General features: G+C 34.9%; 1 protein-coding gene across 8 annotated transcripts in view; it reads right to left on the bottom strand.

The window, feature by feature from the left end:
• The window catches only part of AFF4 (ALF transcription elongation factor 4), a 93,213-nt gene that overhangs the window by 36,477 nt on the left and 37,359 nt on the right, over positions 1-19,377 (bottom strand). For 5 of the 8 annotated variants that reach the window (XM_044780444.2, XM_044780446.2, XM_044780449.2 and 2 more), the window contains one exon: positions 17,677-17,763. The exons of the other annotated variants lie outside the window; for them this stretch is intronic. In XM_044780444.2, coding sequence (XP_044636379.1) covers positions 17,677-17,763 — 87 coding nt within the window. The remainder of the gene's footprint in view (positions 1-17,676; positions 17,764-19,377) is intronic. 8 annotated transcript variants of the gene reach the window in all.

Genomic DNA, 19,377 nt, shown 5'->3' with positions numbered 1-19,377 from the left:
GCGTGAAAGAGGGAGAGAGAAAGGGAAGGAGGGAGGGAAGGAAGTGTCCAGCTCATTTTGAAGAGAGAACTCTTATGTCATGAAACAACCAGACAACTTCTATTTAGTCTAAACGATATTAGGGAGTGCCACACAGGTTCTCCATGAAAGAAGAAGGCAGGCGGGAGGAAGAGAAATTATTTATACTTCAAGAGTTATCTTCTCTCTGCTATATCTTTCCTTGAGAGGTGCTTAAAAAAGTAGCTCTTCAATTATTTTATCACTGAAAAAGAAGCTAACAAATATCATAAATTGAGACTACCAGAAGCACCTGCACTTTCATCCATCTATATATAGCTAACTTTGTACACTTCATGATTTCTTCTAATATTTGATTTTTGAAACTTCAACTTTGCTTTCTAAGCCTATTGCAATAGTGTTTCCTGACAAAGGAACACATTTTAGTATGTTCTCTCTGTACTGGATTCCAGTCATTTTCACTGTAACAGAAAGACCAAGTTTTTGGACAAAGGTATAGAAGACTGAGAGAAACCTCAAAAGAGGTTTTTAATAAAATTTTATGAAACTTGATATACGTTTAAGGACTGAATTGAATACCACATAACTCAAAATTTCACTGAGTATGAATTATAATGCTTTCATAGTTTCATAGTTGTTATCTTAAGGCACATTACGCAGATAAAGCAAAGTTAACGACAGAAAGGCATATTCAAACTATTGTTGATAATCTGGATTTGTTTTCCTTTTTCTGCTCATGGCATCCTGTTTCTACTTTGTACTGTGGCAGATAAAGAGCTCATACTAGAAGAAGGAAAATCTCAGTTTGACAACTTTCTTGTTTGCTCAGAAATGCATTTTAGTGCATTTTCATTCAGTAGTTTCAGTGCAGGTATATCTTTTAAGCCACTTGTGCATTAGTGAAGATTAGTTGAATTAAAACCAGTTAATATAATCTGTAAATCATCTTAACCAAGCACACCTAAAACTGTAATATGCCACAGCTAGGAAGAGCAAACAAACGAGAGCAATTCTATCAACTTGCCCATACTGAGAAGACCTCAACCTCTCTTGGGTATCTCACATGCCAGAAGTAAAATGTGACCATCTCTCATTCAGATCAAGAAAAGCAACACTTATTTGATCTTTATTTTTTTAAGACTGAAAAGTAAATAAATTGAGATTTTTAGAACTAAAAAATAAAAGTAAAGTTTTCATTTTTCACTCCATTTTCCAATGCATATAACACTGGGACATATGCTTTCCACTTTGAAGACTTACCACTGTGGTAACATTAAAGATGGAGAAAAATGAATGGAATTAAAACAGATTAAAGGAGGTAACATCATTAGGACTTGATGATAGTTTACGGAGTGTAACGGAGAGGGAAGTGCCAAACATAACTCCTATCAAGTTTTTCTAGCTTCACTAAGATAGGAACAGTAGAAGAGGACCATGCTTGTTTTCTCTTTGCTTTTTGGTTGAAAACTAGCAGGGAGAATCATGAGTTCTCCCCAGAAGATATCTCAAAGGCACCTGAAACTCAACATCCAAGAAGTATCAAGTATATAGCTGGATATATGTACCTGGAATTAAAAAATGGTCTGGAATTTAGATAAAAATTTATATTAAGATAAAAATCTGGGGCCAGCCCAGTGGTGAAGTTCACAGGCTACACTTTCACAGTCCAGGGTTCACAGCTTCATATCCCAGGGCAGACCTACACACCACTCATCAAGCCATGCTGTGGTGGTGTCCCACATACAAAATAGAGGAAGACTGGCATAGACGTTAGCTCAGGGCCAATCTTCCTCACCAAAAAAAAAAAGAAAAGAAAAAAGAAAAATCTGTGCAATATCTGGGTAAAGAGGAATAGAGCACAAAGAGATAACAACTTAGGTCTAAGCATGATGCATACAACTGCACATCCATTTAAACATGAACATGTGATTCTTTTTTCTTTCTTTTGTACTATGTCATTTCCACAACCAACTGTTTGGTACACTGAGGCAAAACATATTTCTTCTTTTGTATTCTCTTGTAGTACCCAGCACAATGCCTGGAAAACTTACTTTTAATGGGTAAAGGCAGAGATAGAGGAGAAAAAGAAGCAGCCAGAGAAACAAAGTAAATCTGGATGAGCAACGTATAGTGGGAGACAAGGAAGAAGTAGGTTAAAACAATTCAACGCTCATGAGAAGTCCAATGAAGATAAAAAACGAAAAACATTCACTGGATTTGCCAAAATGGGCCATTGGTGATCTTTGTGCAAATAGTTCCGATGAAGTATTAAGGGTAGAAGCATGATCAGATTGGACTGATGAGTGAATAAAGTTAATAATATAGACAGCAAATATGAACCACTCTTTAATTGAAGTTTAACTCTAAAGAGAAGTGGCTAAAGATTAAGATGGAACAGAGGGGTCTTTTTGTTGTGCTGTTTTTAAATGGGACAGATCAAGGATGTTTAAGCAAATGATATGGATTCACTAAATTGGCTCTCCAAATATGTTCCTAAACTTATAGGTCTCATATACAAATATGTTCCTAAACTTCTCAGTCACTGCTAATCATTTGCAAAGTGCTCTTTCAGACCTGTCAGTGGGGGTGATAAAAATAAAAGACGGTAAAAATGAAGAGTGCATTACTGAGTTGTGGAACAACTTCAAAAGGACTAAGATACATGTAATTGGAGTCCCTGGAACAGAGGACTAAAAGGGAGGAGGAAGTACAGAAAAACATGAAGAAATAATAGCAAAATTTTTCCAGATGTGATGAAAACTATAAACTTCCAAGAAGCTAAAAAAACCCCCAAGTACAAGAAAGATGAAGAGAACCACACCAAGATACATCATAACTGAACAGTTTAAAATCAGTGATAAAGACAAAAAGAATCTTAACAGCAGCCAGAAGAAAAAAACAAAAACAAAAACATTACATACAAAGAAAGAAAAAACGACAATAAATTACACATCAAAAACAATGCAAGCCAGAAGAAAGTGAAGCAAAATCTTCCACCTAGAATTCTAAATCCAGAGAAAATACCTTAAAAAAAAGTGAAATAAAAACTAATTGCAGACATACAAAAGCTGAAAGCATTCATCACCAGCAGGCAAGCACTAGAAGTAATGTTAAGCCAAGTCCTTCAAGTAGAAGGACAATGATACCAGATAGGAATCTGGGTGAATACAAAGAAATGAACAGCAAAGAAAATGGTAACTACATGGGGAAATACAAAAGTCTTTTTTCTTATTATTTACATCTCTTTAAAAGATGACAGAGGGCCAGCCCTGGTGGCCTAGTGGTTAAGTTCGGCGCACTCCACTTCAGTGGCCCAGGTTCAGTTTCTGAGTGCAGACCTATACCACTTGTCAGTGGCCATGCTGTGGTTGCGCCTCACATGCAGGGAGAGAAGGACTGGCAACAGATGTTGGCTCAAGGTGAATCTTCCCCCCCCCGCCCCCCCCCAAAAGAAAAAAAAAAGATGATAGACTATTTAAATGAAACATAGTAACAATATTGTGTGGTTTATATCTTACAGGGACATAAAATGCATGGAACAACAGAACAAATGCTGGGAAGGGAGAAATGCAAGCATAATGGTGAAAAGTTCTTATATAACAGAAAAGAATAGTATAATATCACCTTAAGACAGACTTTGGTAAGTTAAAGATATATTCTACAAACTCTGGAGCAAACATTAAATAACAACAGCTATAGCTAATAAGCCAAAAATGAAATGTAATAATAAAAAATCCGAATTAATCCAAAAGAAGGCCCCAAAAAAAGACCAGGTGGGACAAATGGATATCAAAAAGCAAGATGGTAGATTTAAGCCAAGCCATATCAATAACCACATTAAATATAAATGGTCTAAATGCCCCAATAAAAGAGCAGAGAGTGTCGGACTGGATAAACACAAAAGCAAGATAAAATTATATGCTACCTACAACAAACGAATTTTAAATATAAGGACACAGATAGGTTAAAAGTAAAGGATGGAGAAAAGTATACAATACTTACACTAATTAAAAGAAAGCCAGAATGGTTATGTTAAGATGAAAGTAAATTTTATAGCAAAGAATATTATCAGGATTAAAAGAGGTCATTTCATAATGATAAGGGGGTCAATTCATCTACAGCTGATAACAAGCCCAAATGTTTATGAATTCAAAAACAGAGCTTGAAAAAGCATGAAGAAATGAACAAGCAAGGACAAATTCAAAACTGTTGGAGGTTAACTATAACTCTCAATAACTGATAGAACAAGTAGAATTAAAATGAGTAAGAACACAGCAAACTTGAATAATACTATAAACCAACTTGATCCAGTTGACATTTACAAGACACTTCACTCAACAACAGCAGAATATACACATTCCTTTCAACTGTACGTGAAATATTTACCAAAAGAGACAATATTCTGGGCCATGAAATATGTTAATAAATGTAAAAGGATTCAAGTCATACAAAGTATGCTCTCTAACCACAATGGAATTAAACCACAAATCAGTAACAGAAAATACGTGGAAAATCTCCAAATATTTGGAAACTAAATGACACTTCAAAATAACCCACAGAAGAAGAAATCAAAAAAGAAATCAGAAGGTATTTTGAAGTGAATAAAAATGAGAACACAATATATATCAAAAATTGTGGAATACAGATAAACCATTATTTAGAGGGAAATTTATAGCACTAGAAGTCTATATCAGAAAGTGAGAATGATCTCAAATCAATGACCTTAGTTTCCACTTGCATTTTTTTAAAAAAAAGAGCAAATTAAACAACAAAAAAAGCAGAACATAAAGTAATAAAGATCAGAATGGAAATCAATGCAATAAAAAAGAAAAATAATGGAGAGGAAAAAAAAAGCAGTTTTTTAAAAAGACCAATAAAATTGACAAACCTCTAGGCAGAGGAAAAAGAGAGAGAAGTAACAAATTACCAATAAGAATAATAAGAGACCTAGCATCATAACAGACATAAAAAGCACAATAAGGAATATTATCAAAAACTTTATACTAATAATATTGACAATTTTCACAATCAGTAGACAAAACGGACAAATTCCTCAAAAGATACAAACTACCAAAGCACATTCAAGGAGAAATAGATAACATGTATTAAGCCCTGTATCTATTAAATAAATTTAATTTCACTTGAAAACCATCCTATAAAGAAAGTTGAACACCCAAAGGGCTTCACTGGTGAATTTTAACAAACATTTAAGGAAGAAATAATACCAATTCTACGTAAATTATTCCAGAACACGGAGGAGAAGGGAGTTAAGCCCCGCCTCATTCTAGGGGGCCAGCATTACTCTGACACCAAAACCAGGCAAAGATATTACAAGAAAAAAAAATTACAGACTAATATCCATCAAGAATATAGAAGTAAAAATTCTAAAAAGAAGAAAATGTTTTTAAAAATCAAATTCAACACTATATAAAGTAGATGACACACAATGACCAAATTGAGTTCTTATCAGCAATGTAATGTTGATTAAAAATTAACCAATGTAATTCACCAAATTACAGAGCAAAAAAAAAGGGAAAACCCTGTTATTATACCAACAAAGAAAACCTTCAACAAAATCCAAAATTCATTCTTGATAAGAACTCTCAGGCAAATGGAATAGAGGGGAACTTCCCCAACTTAATAAATGACATCTAGAAAAATCCCATGGCTAACATCATACTTGATGATCAAAGACTGAATACTTTACCCTCTATGATCACAAATAAGGCAAGAACATCTACTCTCACCACTTCCATTCAACATATTAGAGGTTCTAGCCAGTGCAATAAAGCAAGAATAAGAAATGAGGCATCCAGTTTAACATTAAAGTTGTAACACTCTTTATTAACAAACGACATGATTGTCTAATTAGAAAAACTATGGTATCTACAAAAATGCTACTAAAATTAAATAAATTTACCAAGGTTGCAAGATAAAAGATAAAATTACAAATCAAATGCGTCTCTATAAACTAGCAAGGAAAAGTCAGATACTGAAATTTTCTAACAAAATACCATTTATAATAGCATTAAAAAAATGAAATACTGATCTTCGACATCAAACTTAAAAGGATCTTTTTGAATACCATGTCTTCTCAGACAAGGGAAACAAAAGAAGAAATAAACAAGTGAGACTTCATCAGACTAAAGAGTTGCTGTGAGGCAAATAAAACTAGGATCAAAAAAAAAAGACACCCCACCAACTGGAAGAAAATATTTGCAACCATATATCCAACAAACAGTTAATCTCCATAATATATAAAGAACTCACAAAACTGAACAACAGAAAAACAAACAGCCCAATCAAAAAATGGGCAGAGGATATGAGCAGACATTTTTCCAAAGAGGATATACAGATGGCCAATAGGCACATGAAAAGATGTTCAACATCACTAATCATGAGGGAAGTGCAAATCAAAGCTACACTAAGATACCACCTTACATCTGTTAAAATGGCTATAACCACTAAGACTAAAAATAACAAATGTTGGAGAGGGTGTGGAGAAAAGGGAACCCTCATACACTGCTGGTGGGAATGCAAACTGGTGCAGCCCCTATGGAAAACCGCATAGAGATTCCTCAAAAAACTAAAAATAGAAATACCATATGACCCAGCTATCCTACTACTAAGTATCTATCCAAACAACTTGACAGCAACAATCCAAAGTGACCTATGTACCCCTAACGTTCATTGCAGCATTATTCACAATAGCCAAGACATGGAAGCAATCCAAGTGCCCATCAACTGGTGATTGGATGAAGAAGATGTGGTATATAGATATATGTACAATGGAACACTACTCAGCCATAAAAAAAGACAAAATCATCCTGTTTGCAGCAACATGGATGGACCTGGAGGGTATTATGTTAAGTGAAATAAGCCAGACCAAGAAAGACAAACACCATATGATTTCACTCATATGTGGAAGATAAAAAAACACACAGACAAAAAGAACAGTCAGTGGTTACCAGGGGAAGGGGACTGGGGGTGGGCACAGGGGGTGAAGGGGAACACTTTTATGGTGACAGACAAGAAATAATGTACAACTGAAATTCACAGTGATGCAAACTATTATGAACTCAATTAAAAGAAAAATGAAATACTTAGAGATACCTCTGACAAAAGATGTGTAAGACCTAGACATTAAAAACTACAAAACAATGTAGAGAAATTAAATTATACCTAAATAGAGAAGACAAGTGCTCGTGGGTCAGAAGACTTAATACGGTTAAGATGTTAATTCTCTCCAAATTGATCCATCGATTCAGTGCAATCTCTATCAAAATCACAGAAAGCTTTTATGGTGAAATTGACAAGCTGACTGTAAAATTCACATGAAAATGCAAAGGACCAAGAAAAACCAAAACAATTTTGAAAAATAAGAATATAATTGGAGGATTTACATTACTGTGGTTATACAATAATTTTTTTTTCTTTTTTTTCCCCTATATAATAATTTTTGATGTCAGATAATCAAGACAGGGTAGTACTGGCACCATGACAGACAGAGATTAATGAAACAACATAGTCAGACATGCACCATACCTATGGTAAACTGCAAGTGCTAAGGCAACTGAGTGTAGAGAGAAGAGCTTTTTTAACAAATAAGGCTGCAATTGGATATGCGCATACAAAAAAATGAACTTTGAACCATTATCTTGTCATCACATAAAAAAATTAACTTAAAATGGATCACAGACCTAAATGTAAAACCTAGAACTTTAAGAAGTCTAGGAAAAAACACAGGAGAATTTGGATTAGGCAAAGATTTCTTAGACACCAAAAACATGATCTGTAAAAGAAAAAACTGACAAATTAGATTTCATCAATATTAGCAACTTCTGCTCTTTGAAAGACACTGTTAAAGAGAATGAAAAAAGATAAGCTGTAGACCAGGAAAAAACTTTGCAAATCACATATCTGATAATGAACTTGCATCCAGAAAATGTAAACAACTCTCAAAACTCAATAAGAAGAGCACAACAATCTAATGAAAAGATGGGCAAAAGATTCAAACAGACATGGCACCAAAGTAGATACACAAATGGCGAGTAAGTACATGAAAAGATGCTGAAGATCATTAGTCACCAGAGGAATGAAAATTAAGATCCCAATGAGGCACCCCTACACAACTGCTCGAAGGGCTAAAATTGAAAAAGACTGACCATTCCAAGCGTTGGTAAGGATGTGGACCAACTAGAACTCTCAGATATTGCTGGTAGGAATATAAAATGGTTCAACCACTTTGGAAAACAGTATCAGTTTTTTTTAAAAAGTTAAATATACACCTACCATATACCAAACCACTTCACTCAAAGTTATTTACTGAAGAGCAATAAAAGTATATGCCCATACAAAGACTTGTACACAAATATTCGCAACAGCTTTTTTTTAAAAATTATTTTACTGAGGTCATAATAGTTTATAAGATTGTGAAATTTCAGTTGTACATTATTATTTGTCAGTCACCATATATATGTGCCCCTTTACCCCTTATGCACACCCCCATCCCTCTTCCCCTCTGGTAACCATTAATCTGTTCTCTTTGTCCATGTGTTTGTTTATCTTCCACATATGAGTGAAATTATGTGGTGTCTGTCTTTCTCTGTCTGGCTTATTTCACTTAACATAATACCCTCAAAGTCCATCCATGTTGTTGCAAACAGGACGACTGTGTCTTTTCTACAACTAAGTAGTATTTCATTGTGTTGAATCTTTATCCATTCATCAGTTCATCAGTTGATGGGCACTTGGGTTGCTTCCACGTCTTGCCTATTGTGAATAATGCTGCAATGAACATAGGAGTGCATCAGTCTCTTTGAATTGTTAATTTCAAGTTCTTAGGATAAATACCCAATAGTGGGATACCTTGGTCGTATGGTATTTCTATTTTTAGTTTTTTGAGAAATCTCCATACTGTTTCCCATAGTGGCTTCACCGGTTTGCATTCCCACCAGCAGTGTATGTGGGTTCCCTTTTCTCCACATCTTCTCCAACATTTGTTATTTTTTGTCTTGGTGATTATAGCCATTCTAACATGTGATTTCTCATTGTAGTTTTGATTTGCATTTCCCTAATGGTTAATGATACAAAACATCTTTTCATGTACCTAATGGCCATCTGTGTATATCTTCTTTGGAAAACTGTCTGCTCATATCCTCTGCCCATTTTTTGATTGGGTTGTTTGTTTTTCTGTTGTTGAGTTGTATGAGTTCTTTATATATTTTGGAGAGTAACCCCTTGTTGGATATATGGTGGCAAATATTTTCTCCCAGTTGGTGGGTTGTCTTTTTGTTTTGTTCATGGTTTCCTTTGCGTTGCAGAAGCTCTTTAGTCTGACAAAGTCCCATTTATTTGCTTTCTTTTGTTTCCTTTCCCCTAGTAGACTTGGTATTCGAAAAGATGCTTCTAAGACTGATGTCACAGAGTGTACTGAACATATTTTCTTCTAGGAGTTTTATGGTTTCACGTCTTACCTTCAAGTCTTTAATTCATTTTTAATTAATTTTTGTGTATGGTGAAAGGTAATGGCCTACTTTCATTCTTTTGCATGTGGCTGTCCAGTTTTCCCAACACCATTTATTGAAGAGACATCTGTTTCTCTGTTGTATGGTCTTGGCTCCTTTGCTGAAGATTAGCTATCCATAGATGTGTGGTTTTATTTCTGGGCTTTTAATTCTGTTCCATTGATCTGTGTGTCTGTTTTTGTACCAGTACCATGCTGTTTTGATTACTATAGTTCTGTAGTATATTTTGAAGTCAGGGATTGTGATTCCTCCAGCTTTGTTCTTCTTTCTCAGGATTGTTTTTGTTGCCCCATATGACTTTTAGGATCCTCTGTTGTATTTCTGTGAAGAATGTCATTGGGATTCTGATTGGGATTGCACTGAATCTGTAGATTGCTTTAGGTAGTATGGACTTTTTTTTTTAAGCTTTTATTTTTCCTTCTTCTCCCCAAAGCCCCCCAGTACGTAGTTGTATATTGTAGTTGTGGTCCCTCTGGTTGTGCTGTGTGGGATGCCACCTCAGCATGGCCTGAGGAGCGGTGCTAGGTCCACACCCAGGATTTGAATGGTGAAACCCTGGGCTGCTGAAGCAGAGCGCGCGAACTTAACCACTTGGCCATGGGGCCAGGCCCTGAACATTTTAACTATGTTTATTCTTCCAATCCAAGTGCATGGAATATCTTTCCATTTCCTTAGGTCATCATCAATTTCTTTCAATAATGTCTTATAGTTTTCATTGTATAGGTCTTTCACCTCCTTGGTTAAATTTATTCCTAGATATTTTATTCTTTTTGTTGCGACTGTATATGGGACTGTACTTGAGTTCTCTTTCTGTTAGTTCATTACTAGAGTACAGAAAGTCAACTGATTTTCGTAAGCTGATTTTGTACCCTGCAGCTTTGCTGTAGTTGTTGATTATTTCTAATAGTTTTCCAATCAATTCTTTAGGGTTTTCTATATATAAAATCATGTCATCTGCAAACAGTGAGTTTCACTGATTAATTGCTTATTTGGATATCTTTTATTTCTTTTTCCTACCTAATTGCTTTGGCCAAACCCTCCAGTACTATGTTGAATAAGAGTGGCAAGAGCGGGCACCCTGTCTTCTTCCTGTTTCAGAGGGATGGCTTTCAGTTTTTCACCATTGAGTATGATGTTGACTGTGGGTGTGTCATATATGACCTTTATTATGTTGAGGTACTCTCCTTCTATACCTATCTTATTGAGAGTTTTCATCATAAATGGATGTTGGATTTTGTCAAATGTTTTCTCTGCATCTACTGAGAGGCTCCTGTGGTTTTTATTCCTCATTTTGTTAATGTGTATCACATAGATTGACTTGCAGATGTTGAACCATCCCTGCGTCCCTGATGTAAATCCCACTTGATCATGGTGTGTGATCCTTTTAATGCATTGCTGTATTCGGTTTGCCAATATTTTGTTGAGGATTTTTGAATCTGTTTTCATTAGTGATGTTGGCCTCTAATTTTCCTTCTTTGTGTTGTCCTTGTCTGGCTTTGGGATCAGGGTGATGTTAGCCTCGTGGAATGAGTTAGGAAGTGTTCTATCTTCAATTTTTTAGAATAGTTGGAGGACAGGTATTAACTCTTCTTTAAATGTTTGGTAGAATTTTCCAGAGAAGCCAGTTATTTTTGATGCTTTCCTTCCCTTGATCTTCAATGTTATAATTGTTTGCTAACTGTTCTGATAGAGAGCTCAGAGCAGCTTTATTTTTAATAGCTAAAAACTAGAAACAATCCTTTGGGTTCATCAATTGGTGAATGGATAAACAAACTGTGGTATAATCATAAAACTGAATAGTACTTAGCAATAAAAAAAACGATTTATACAGGCAATAATATGAAAGAATCTCAGAATAATTGTGTTGAGTGAAAGAAACCAGAACCAAAAAAAAAAGAGTATAGTATCATTCTATTTATATAAAATTCTCAAAAGTGCCAACTAATCTATACTGACAGAAATCAGATTAGTGGTTGCCTCGGGATGGGAGGGGCAGATGGCAGAAGGAAAACAGCATTATAAAGAATCATAAAGAAACATTTGGGGGTGACTGATATGTTAATTATATTGATTGTGGTGATGGTTTCACAGGTATACACATGTCAAAATGTCAAATTTTAAATAGGTGCCATTTATTGAATTTCAATTAGTCCTCAATAAAGCTATTTAAAAGAAGATACTTGATTTTTTAAAATAAAAGACAAAATAATGTATTGTGAGGTTTATAACATATAGATAATTAACACATGGTAAAAGCAGAGGGAATAGAAGGAGGGGAATGAAGTTATACTGTTGTAAGGCAATTAAGCTATATATAAAATGATGTATTAGTTTAAAATAATTGTGATATGTAATACTGTAAGCCTAGAGCAACCACACACACACAAAACAGGTCTGGAAGACTCCTACTTCCTGATTTCAAAACTTACTACAAAGCTACAGTAATCAAGACAGTGTGCTACTGACATAAGGATAGACAGATCAGTAAAAGAGAACTGAAAGCCCACAAAAATACATTCACATTTATGGTCAACTGATTTTCCAAAGGGATGCCAAGATACAAGATAATTCAATGAGGAAAGAATAGTCTTTTCAAGAAATGATGCAGGGACAACTGGAATATGCACACGTAAAAGAATGAAGTTGGACCCCTATCTCACATCAAATACAAAAATTAACTCCAAATGGATCAGAGACCTAAACATAAGGTTTAAAACTATAAAACTCTTAGGAGAAAACACAGGTCTAAATCCTTGTTACTTTGGATTGTGCAATGGTTTCTTAGATATCACACCAAAAGTACAAACAATAACAAAAATAGATAAATCAGCCTTCATCAAAATTAAAATTTCTGTGCTTTAAAGAACACCATCAAAAAAGCAAAAAGACACCCCACAGAATAAGAGAAAATTTTTGCAAATCATATATCTGATACAGGATTGTACTATACAACATATAAAGAACTCCTATATCTTAATGATAAGAACACAAATAATCCAATTTAAAAATCAGCAAACTATCTGAATGGATATTTCTCCAAATAAGATATACAAAAGCCAACAAGTCCATGAAAAGATTCTCAGCACATTAGCCATAAGAGAAATGGATATCAAAACCACAATGACGTACCATTTCACACCCATTAAAATAACTATAATCAAAAAGAAAGATAACAACAAATTGGCCAAGATGTGGAGAAATTGGAACTGCAATACACTGCTGGTAGAAATGTAAAAGGAACGGCCACTTGGAAAAATCATCAGGTAGTTCCTCAAAAGATTAAACAAGGACTTACCATGTGACTCAGCAATCCCACTACTAGGATATAACCAAGAGAATTGAAAACATGTCTACACAAACACTTCTATGCTAATCTTTTCAGCAACATTTCTTACAATAGCCCAAAACTGAAAACAATCCAAATGCCAAATCAACTAAAGAACAGATAGACAAAATGTGATATATCCATACAATAGAATATATTCGGCCATAAAAAGGGATGAAGTACTGATACATGCTACAACATAGATGAGCCTTGAAAACAGCATGCCAAGTGAAAGATCCAGTCACAAAAGACCACATATTGTATGATTCTATTTATATGAAATGTCCAGAATAGGCAAATCTATAGAGATACAATGTAGATTGTGGTTGCCTAGGGGCTACGGGAAAGGAGCAGGGGAAGAGGTTGGAGGATATAGAATGGTGACTGCTAAAGGGTACAGGGTTTCTTTATGGGGTGATGAAAATGTTCTAAAATATTGCGGTGATAGGGGCTGGCCCCGTGGCCGACTGGTTAAGTTCGTGCGCTCCGCTGCAGGCGGCCCAGTGTTTCGTTGGTTCGAATCCTGGACGCGGACATGGCACTGCTCATCAGACCACGCTGAGGCAGCGTCCCACATGCCACAACTAGAAGGACCCACAATGAAGAATATACAACTATGTACCGGGGGGCTTTGGGGAGAAAAAGGAAAAAAATAAAATCTTAAAAAAAAAAAAAAATAAATAAATAAATAAAATATTGTGGTGATAGTTGCACAGCTCTGAACATACTAAAAACCAGAGAATTGTACATTTTAAATGGATGAACTGTATGGTATGTATATTATATCTCAATAAAACCTTTACCCCCAAAAAGTAGGGATTTGCCAAAATTACAAATTTATGTCCAAAATCTTCTGATAAACTCAAGCCTTAATTTTACAATTAAAAAAGGAGGTATAGCTATTACATAATACAAGAGATAAAATATTAAAAAATAATTATTTAATCTAAAAGAATCTCAAGAAAGGAGACAAAGAAAGAAAGAATCAATGGGACAAACAGAAAACAAACAGCAAATCCGCACATTTAAACCCTACAATATCAATGATTACATTGAAAGGAAATGGCTTAAACACTCCAAGAGTGCCAATCTCAATTAGAGATTGGCAGACTAAGTAAAAAAGCAAGACCCACTTATACACTGCCTGTAAGAAATCCACTTTAAATACAAAGGCATAGATAGATTAACAATAAAAAAATAGAAAATGTTAAACCATGCTAAGAATAAATTAAGAGAGAGCTGGAGTGCCTACATGAATATCAGATAAAGTAGACTTGAATATGAGACGAGTGGACTTCAGAACAAGCATTAATACCAGATGTAAAGAGGGAGATCTCATAATGAAAAAATGAGATCAATTCATCAGAAACATAACAATCCTAAACGTGTGTGTACCTAACAACAAAGCTCCAAACTACACGAACCAAAAGCAGACAAAACTGAAAAAAGATACAAACAAATCCACAAATCCAGATGTAGGTGTCAACACTCTCAGTAAGTGAACAAGTAGACAGAATGTCACTAAAAATATAGATGACTTAACTGCTCTCAACCAACTCGAACTAATGATATATATGGAACACACAGTGTCTAGTGGACATGAAACAGTCCCCAAGAGATCAGATACTAGGCCACAAAATATTTGAATAAATTTAAAAGGACTGAAATTATACAGCATATATTCTCTGACAAGAACATAAATTAGAAATGAATAACAAAATAATATTGGGAAAATCCTCAAATATTTGAAAATAAAACTGCATACTTCTAAATCACCCATAGGTCAAAGGAGAAGTCACATAGGAAATTAGGAAATATTTTGCACTGCATGATAATAAAACACAATATATCACAACTTGTGAGATACACCTTAAGCAGGGCTCAGAAGGAAATTGGTAGTTTTAAATACTTAAAACAAGAAATGTTTACAATTTATGATCTAAGCTTCTACCTTAAGAAGTTAGAAGAAAAGCAAACAAAATTCACAATAAGTAGAAAGAAAGGAATAATCATAATAAAGCAAAAATCAAAGAAATAGAAAAGAGAAAAGAACTAAAACATGGTTCTTGGAAATGAGCAATAAAACAATAAACTTTTAGCTAGAATGATCAAGGAAAACAAAGAAAGAGAGAAAATACAAAATCACCAACATCAGGGGAAAAGGCGTCACTATAGATCCTACAGACATTAAAAGAAGAACTATGTATTATAAATAACTCTAGGCCAAAAAACTTGACTACTCAGATGACATGAACAAACTACCAAGTCTGACACAGGAAGGAAGAGAAAATCTAAGTAGCTCCATAACTAATAAAGAAATTGAATTTGTAATTGAAAACTTTTCAATAAAGAATGGGCCCAGATGGCTTCACTGTTAGATTATAGTAAACATTCAAGGAAGAACTAATACAAATCATCCACAAACTATTTCAGAAAATAGCGATGAAGGGGACACTTCCTTGCTCCTTTTAAGACGCCAGCGCTACCCTGATACCAAAACCAAACACATTATAAGAAAACTATCAACAACCTCTAACCCTGCCACCACCACCACCACACACACACACACACACACACACACACACACACACACACACACGGCAAAGGATTTGAACTGACACTTCAAAAAAGAAGAATGGCCAATAAGCTCATGAAAAGAGGCTCAACATCATTAGCCATCAGGGAAACACAAATTAAAACTAAAATGAGACACCTCTACATGCCCAGTAAAATGCCTAAAACTAAATAGACTGACAATACCAAATGTAGGCAACAATGAAGAACAAACGAAACTATCATACGTTGCTGGTGGATGGGAATGGGCTGAGGTAGGGGTGTGATACAACCACTTTGGAAAATAGTTTTCAGTTTAGTATCAATTTAACATGCGTTCAACATATGACCCAGCAATTGTACTTTTTACCATATGACCCAGCATTTACCCACCAGAAAAGAAAACATTAAGTTTACACAAAGACTTGTAAGTGGCTTTATTCTTAATAGCCCAAATCTGGAAACAACCCAAACATTTATCAACAGGTGAACAGATAAACAGATTTTGGCATTTTCATACAACTGAAATAAAAAAGAACTCAGGAACAAAAAGGAACAATTACCAACACATTCAAGAACTAGGAAGAATTCCAAAAGCGTATGCTGAGCAAAACAAGGTAGATACATACACAAAAGAAGCATACATTGTATGCATTCCATTTACATGATATTCTAGAAAAAAAAAAACCATCTATAATGACATAAAACAGATCAGGTAATTGTGTGGGGCCAGTGGTACGGGTGAGGTGAACTGCAAAGGATCATGAGGGAACTTTTGGGGGTGATGGAAATGTTCTAATTCTTGAATACGGTGATGGTTACACAGGTGTAGACATCTATCAAAACTCAAACTGTACATTAAATATATGTGCATTTTTTTACGTGTAAAGTTGATTTAAAAAGTAAAAGAGTGGTAAAGCACACATACAGGCATAAAGTTGTCTCTCTATACTCTAACTGGGAGATATATTTGTGGTATGTAGAATAAATTACTAGAATCCAGAATTCAAACACAACACCACAAAACAAAAGAAAGAAATCCTCCTAAAACTCATTAGGTGAAAGATGCAACCCAAAGGGCAGAGGAAGCAGGCAAATTCATCCACATAGAAATCAAACGAATGACAAATGTGTAAAGATGATGAACTTCACTGGCAATACAGGAAATGGAATACCATTTTTCACTCAAAAGACTGCTGCTTAAAATAACAAATGGTGGCATGATGGTGTGCACATGAGGAATAACGGAATACAAGTGAAGTATTGACTAGTACCAGCACTATGGTGGGAATTTGAGGGTATAAATTAAGAATATACTCTCCGTACTCAGCAATTCTACTTCTTGATTTTACCCAAAAGAAACTCGTATGCACACAAGAAGGCCTGAACAAAGATATCCACTAAAGTAATATTTATAGAAATGAAAACTTGGCAACAACTTAAATACCAAACGGAAACAGCTAAATAAACTAAGATACATTTATGCTATAGATGGAATTAAAAGAAATGAAATACCTCTATATGTAATATATTATCTATATATAATCTCTATATATAATAATATGGAAAGGTCTCTAAGATCTATTGCTGAGTGATTAAAAATACAGAACATATCTGTGCAGAAATAAAATAAATGAAAAAATGCTTGTATGTAATGATTACATATATATGCATGTAAACGCATATGAAAAGACTCGCAAAGGTATGTACAAAAGTAGCTCTGCTAAGATGGAGGAGGCAGAACTGAGGGAGGCTACATAGGGGTCCTGGTCAAACCTTCACAAGAAGAATGTGTTCTTGTATTATTTGTGTAAGTATAAATTAATGTAAAAAAACCCAAATCTGCTGATTTTAGAGGAGCTTGGAACTGTTGTCTGAGGAAGCTCTTTCCATAAGACTTAAGTATGGTTGCTATGTCCTATGGAAAGGAGTTCCTCAGACAACAGTTTGAGAAGCCCTTACCACCTGTGGCCTAGAATAACATAATAGTTTGCAACAAACTTCAAAGTCTCCTCCCCATATTGCCTACAAAGCTTTTTCAAGTACCTCTCAAGCCAAGTTGCTCTCAATTCCATTATCTTGTTTTATTTTCTTCATAGCAATCATCACTATTTGAACTTATCTATTTATCCACTTACTTATTGTCTATCTCCCACTAGAATGGGAATGGCAAGACAATTTTGAATTCATATAATTTTAGTCAAGCCATTTAGAGTTTTCTCACAGTATCAAAGACACATTTTATTTACTTACCTTAGTTGGAAAAGGAAATTTGGAAGGTTCTGTTTTGCATGGTGTATGAATAGCCGTTAGAGGGGGAGGCCATGAATGCGTCATCTCCTGAAATGTAATTATTACAGTTTGTTTTCAACCAAGTCAAGGATAAAAATTACACAGCTAAAAACCAGATTTGTATTATAAATGCTGGTTTCATGATTGCTCCTCGAAAAGTATACATATTTAATCAATAAATATTAATTAAGTGTGCAAGCCACTAGAGGGTAGGTAATAAGAAGATAAATAATATACACTCCCTGGCTTCAAGGAGCTTAGAGTTAAGATGATGAGACCTGTGAACAGTTACAGAAATCAGCCTGCAATGAAATGTAAGGCATATAGTAAAATGCTACTGAGGAAGAGCTTGCTGTGGGAGTGGGGGGAAGGGGATAATAAAAAAAGCAGCTAACATTTACTGTGTACCTTAATGGGCCAGACACTGTGCTAAGTTTTTTACATGTTTGTTACTCACTTAGTACTCACAATGACATTATGAGGTAAACACCATTATTATCCTAACTCTATGTAAGATAAACTGAAGCACAGAGGTTATTTATGCAAAGTCATACCCTTAGTAAGTAATGGACACAGAATTTCATCCTAGGAGGTCTGGCTACAGAGCCCACACAAGTGGTAAGAAACGTTGGTCACGTGGAGGAAATCAGAAGAGAAATATCAAAAGCACATGAGGAGGAAGACAGACAAGCAAGGCCATACGTCTGATTTCATTCAATGGCTTCTGTCTAGTCATATGCCAAGTATTTCTAAGTGGAGGTTTGGATAAGACCACAATGTATATGTTAGAGGAGCAGAGGAAAGAGAGGTATCAGATTTAGAACAAGGAGGGAGTGTTTTCATTTCTGGCATTTAGTTCAAAGTCAGCCATCAGGCAGACTGAGAAAATACAATAAATTAAACATGGTATAACATTTAGGCATTTACCCTATAGCTATACCCACATAGTTATGTAAAGATGCATGTTAAGGGGCTCAGACTTAAAAAATGGAAACAGCCTAAATGTCCAACAACACAGGAATAATTAAATTACCAGACATCCATACAATGGAACACCAAGCAGACAGTAAAATGAGAAATTTAACTACTGATATGAAATGATGTCCACAGTGTACCGTTAAGTGACAAACATAAATCATAGTCTATGTCCTAGTAAATGTTTATATATGAAAAATTTCTGACAGATAGTTAACAGTGGCTACCTTCGGGCAACAGAATGACAGAAGCCGGAAGAGACAAGAGCCCTTGACACAGTCTTGAACCTCTTAAAACAGCCACCTGCACTGTAACTACTCTTTATCCTTTTGCAATGCTTTATTTTTTAACAGCATTTCACTTCCTGAAATAATATTATATAGTTGATTATTTCCTACATCTTTCTCTAGAATGTCATCTCAAAGGGTGCAACATTATCATTACTATCACCACTGTACCTCCAGTGCTTGACACATAGTAGGTGCTCAATTAGTAAGGCTTACATTAATAAATCATTTTTTTACAATAAACATATATTAGTTTTAGATTAAAATTTTTTTCTTTAAGTTCATGATGAGGATCCTAGAAATAGCATGACTACAAATATCAAGAAAACATGAAGGAAATGCATGACTTGAAGCACCTTCACACTGCACATAGGGAAGGGATACAGAAACTCATACCCCA

This window comes from Equus asinus, chromosome 9, assembly GCF_041296235.1.
Source record: "Equus asinus isolate D_3611 breed Donkey chromosome 9, EquAss-T2T_v2, whole genome shotgun sequence".
Lineage (NCBI taxonomy): Eukaryota > Metazoa > Chordata > Mammalia > Perissodactyla > Equidae > Equus > Equus asinus.
The sequence above is the reverse complement of the archived record's forward strand: the minus strand, read 5'-3'. Positions and strand labels throughout refer to the sequence as shown.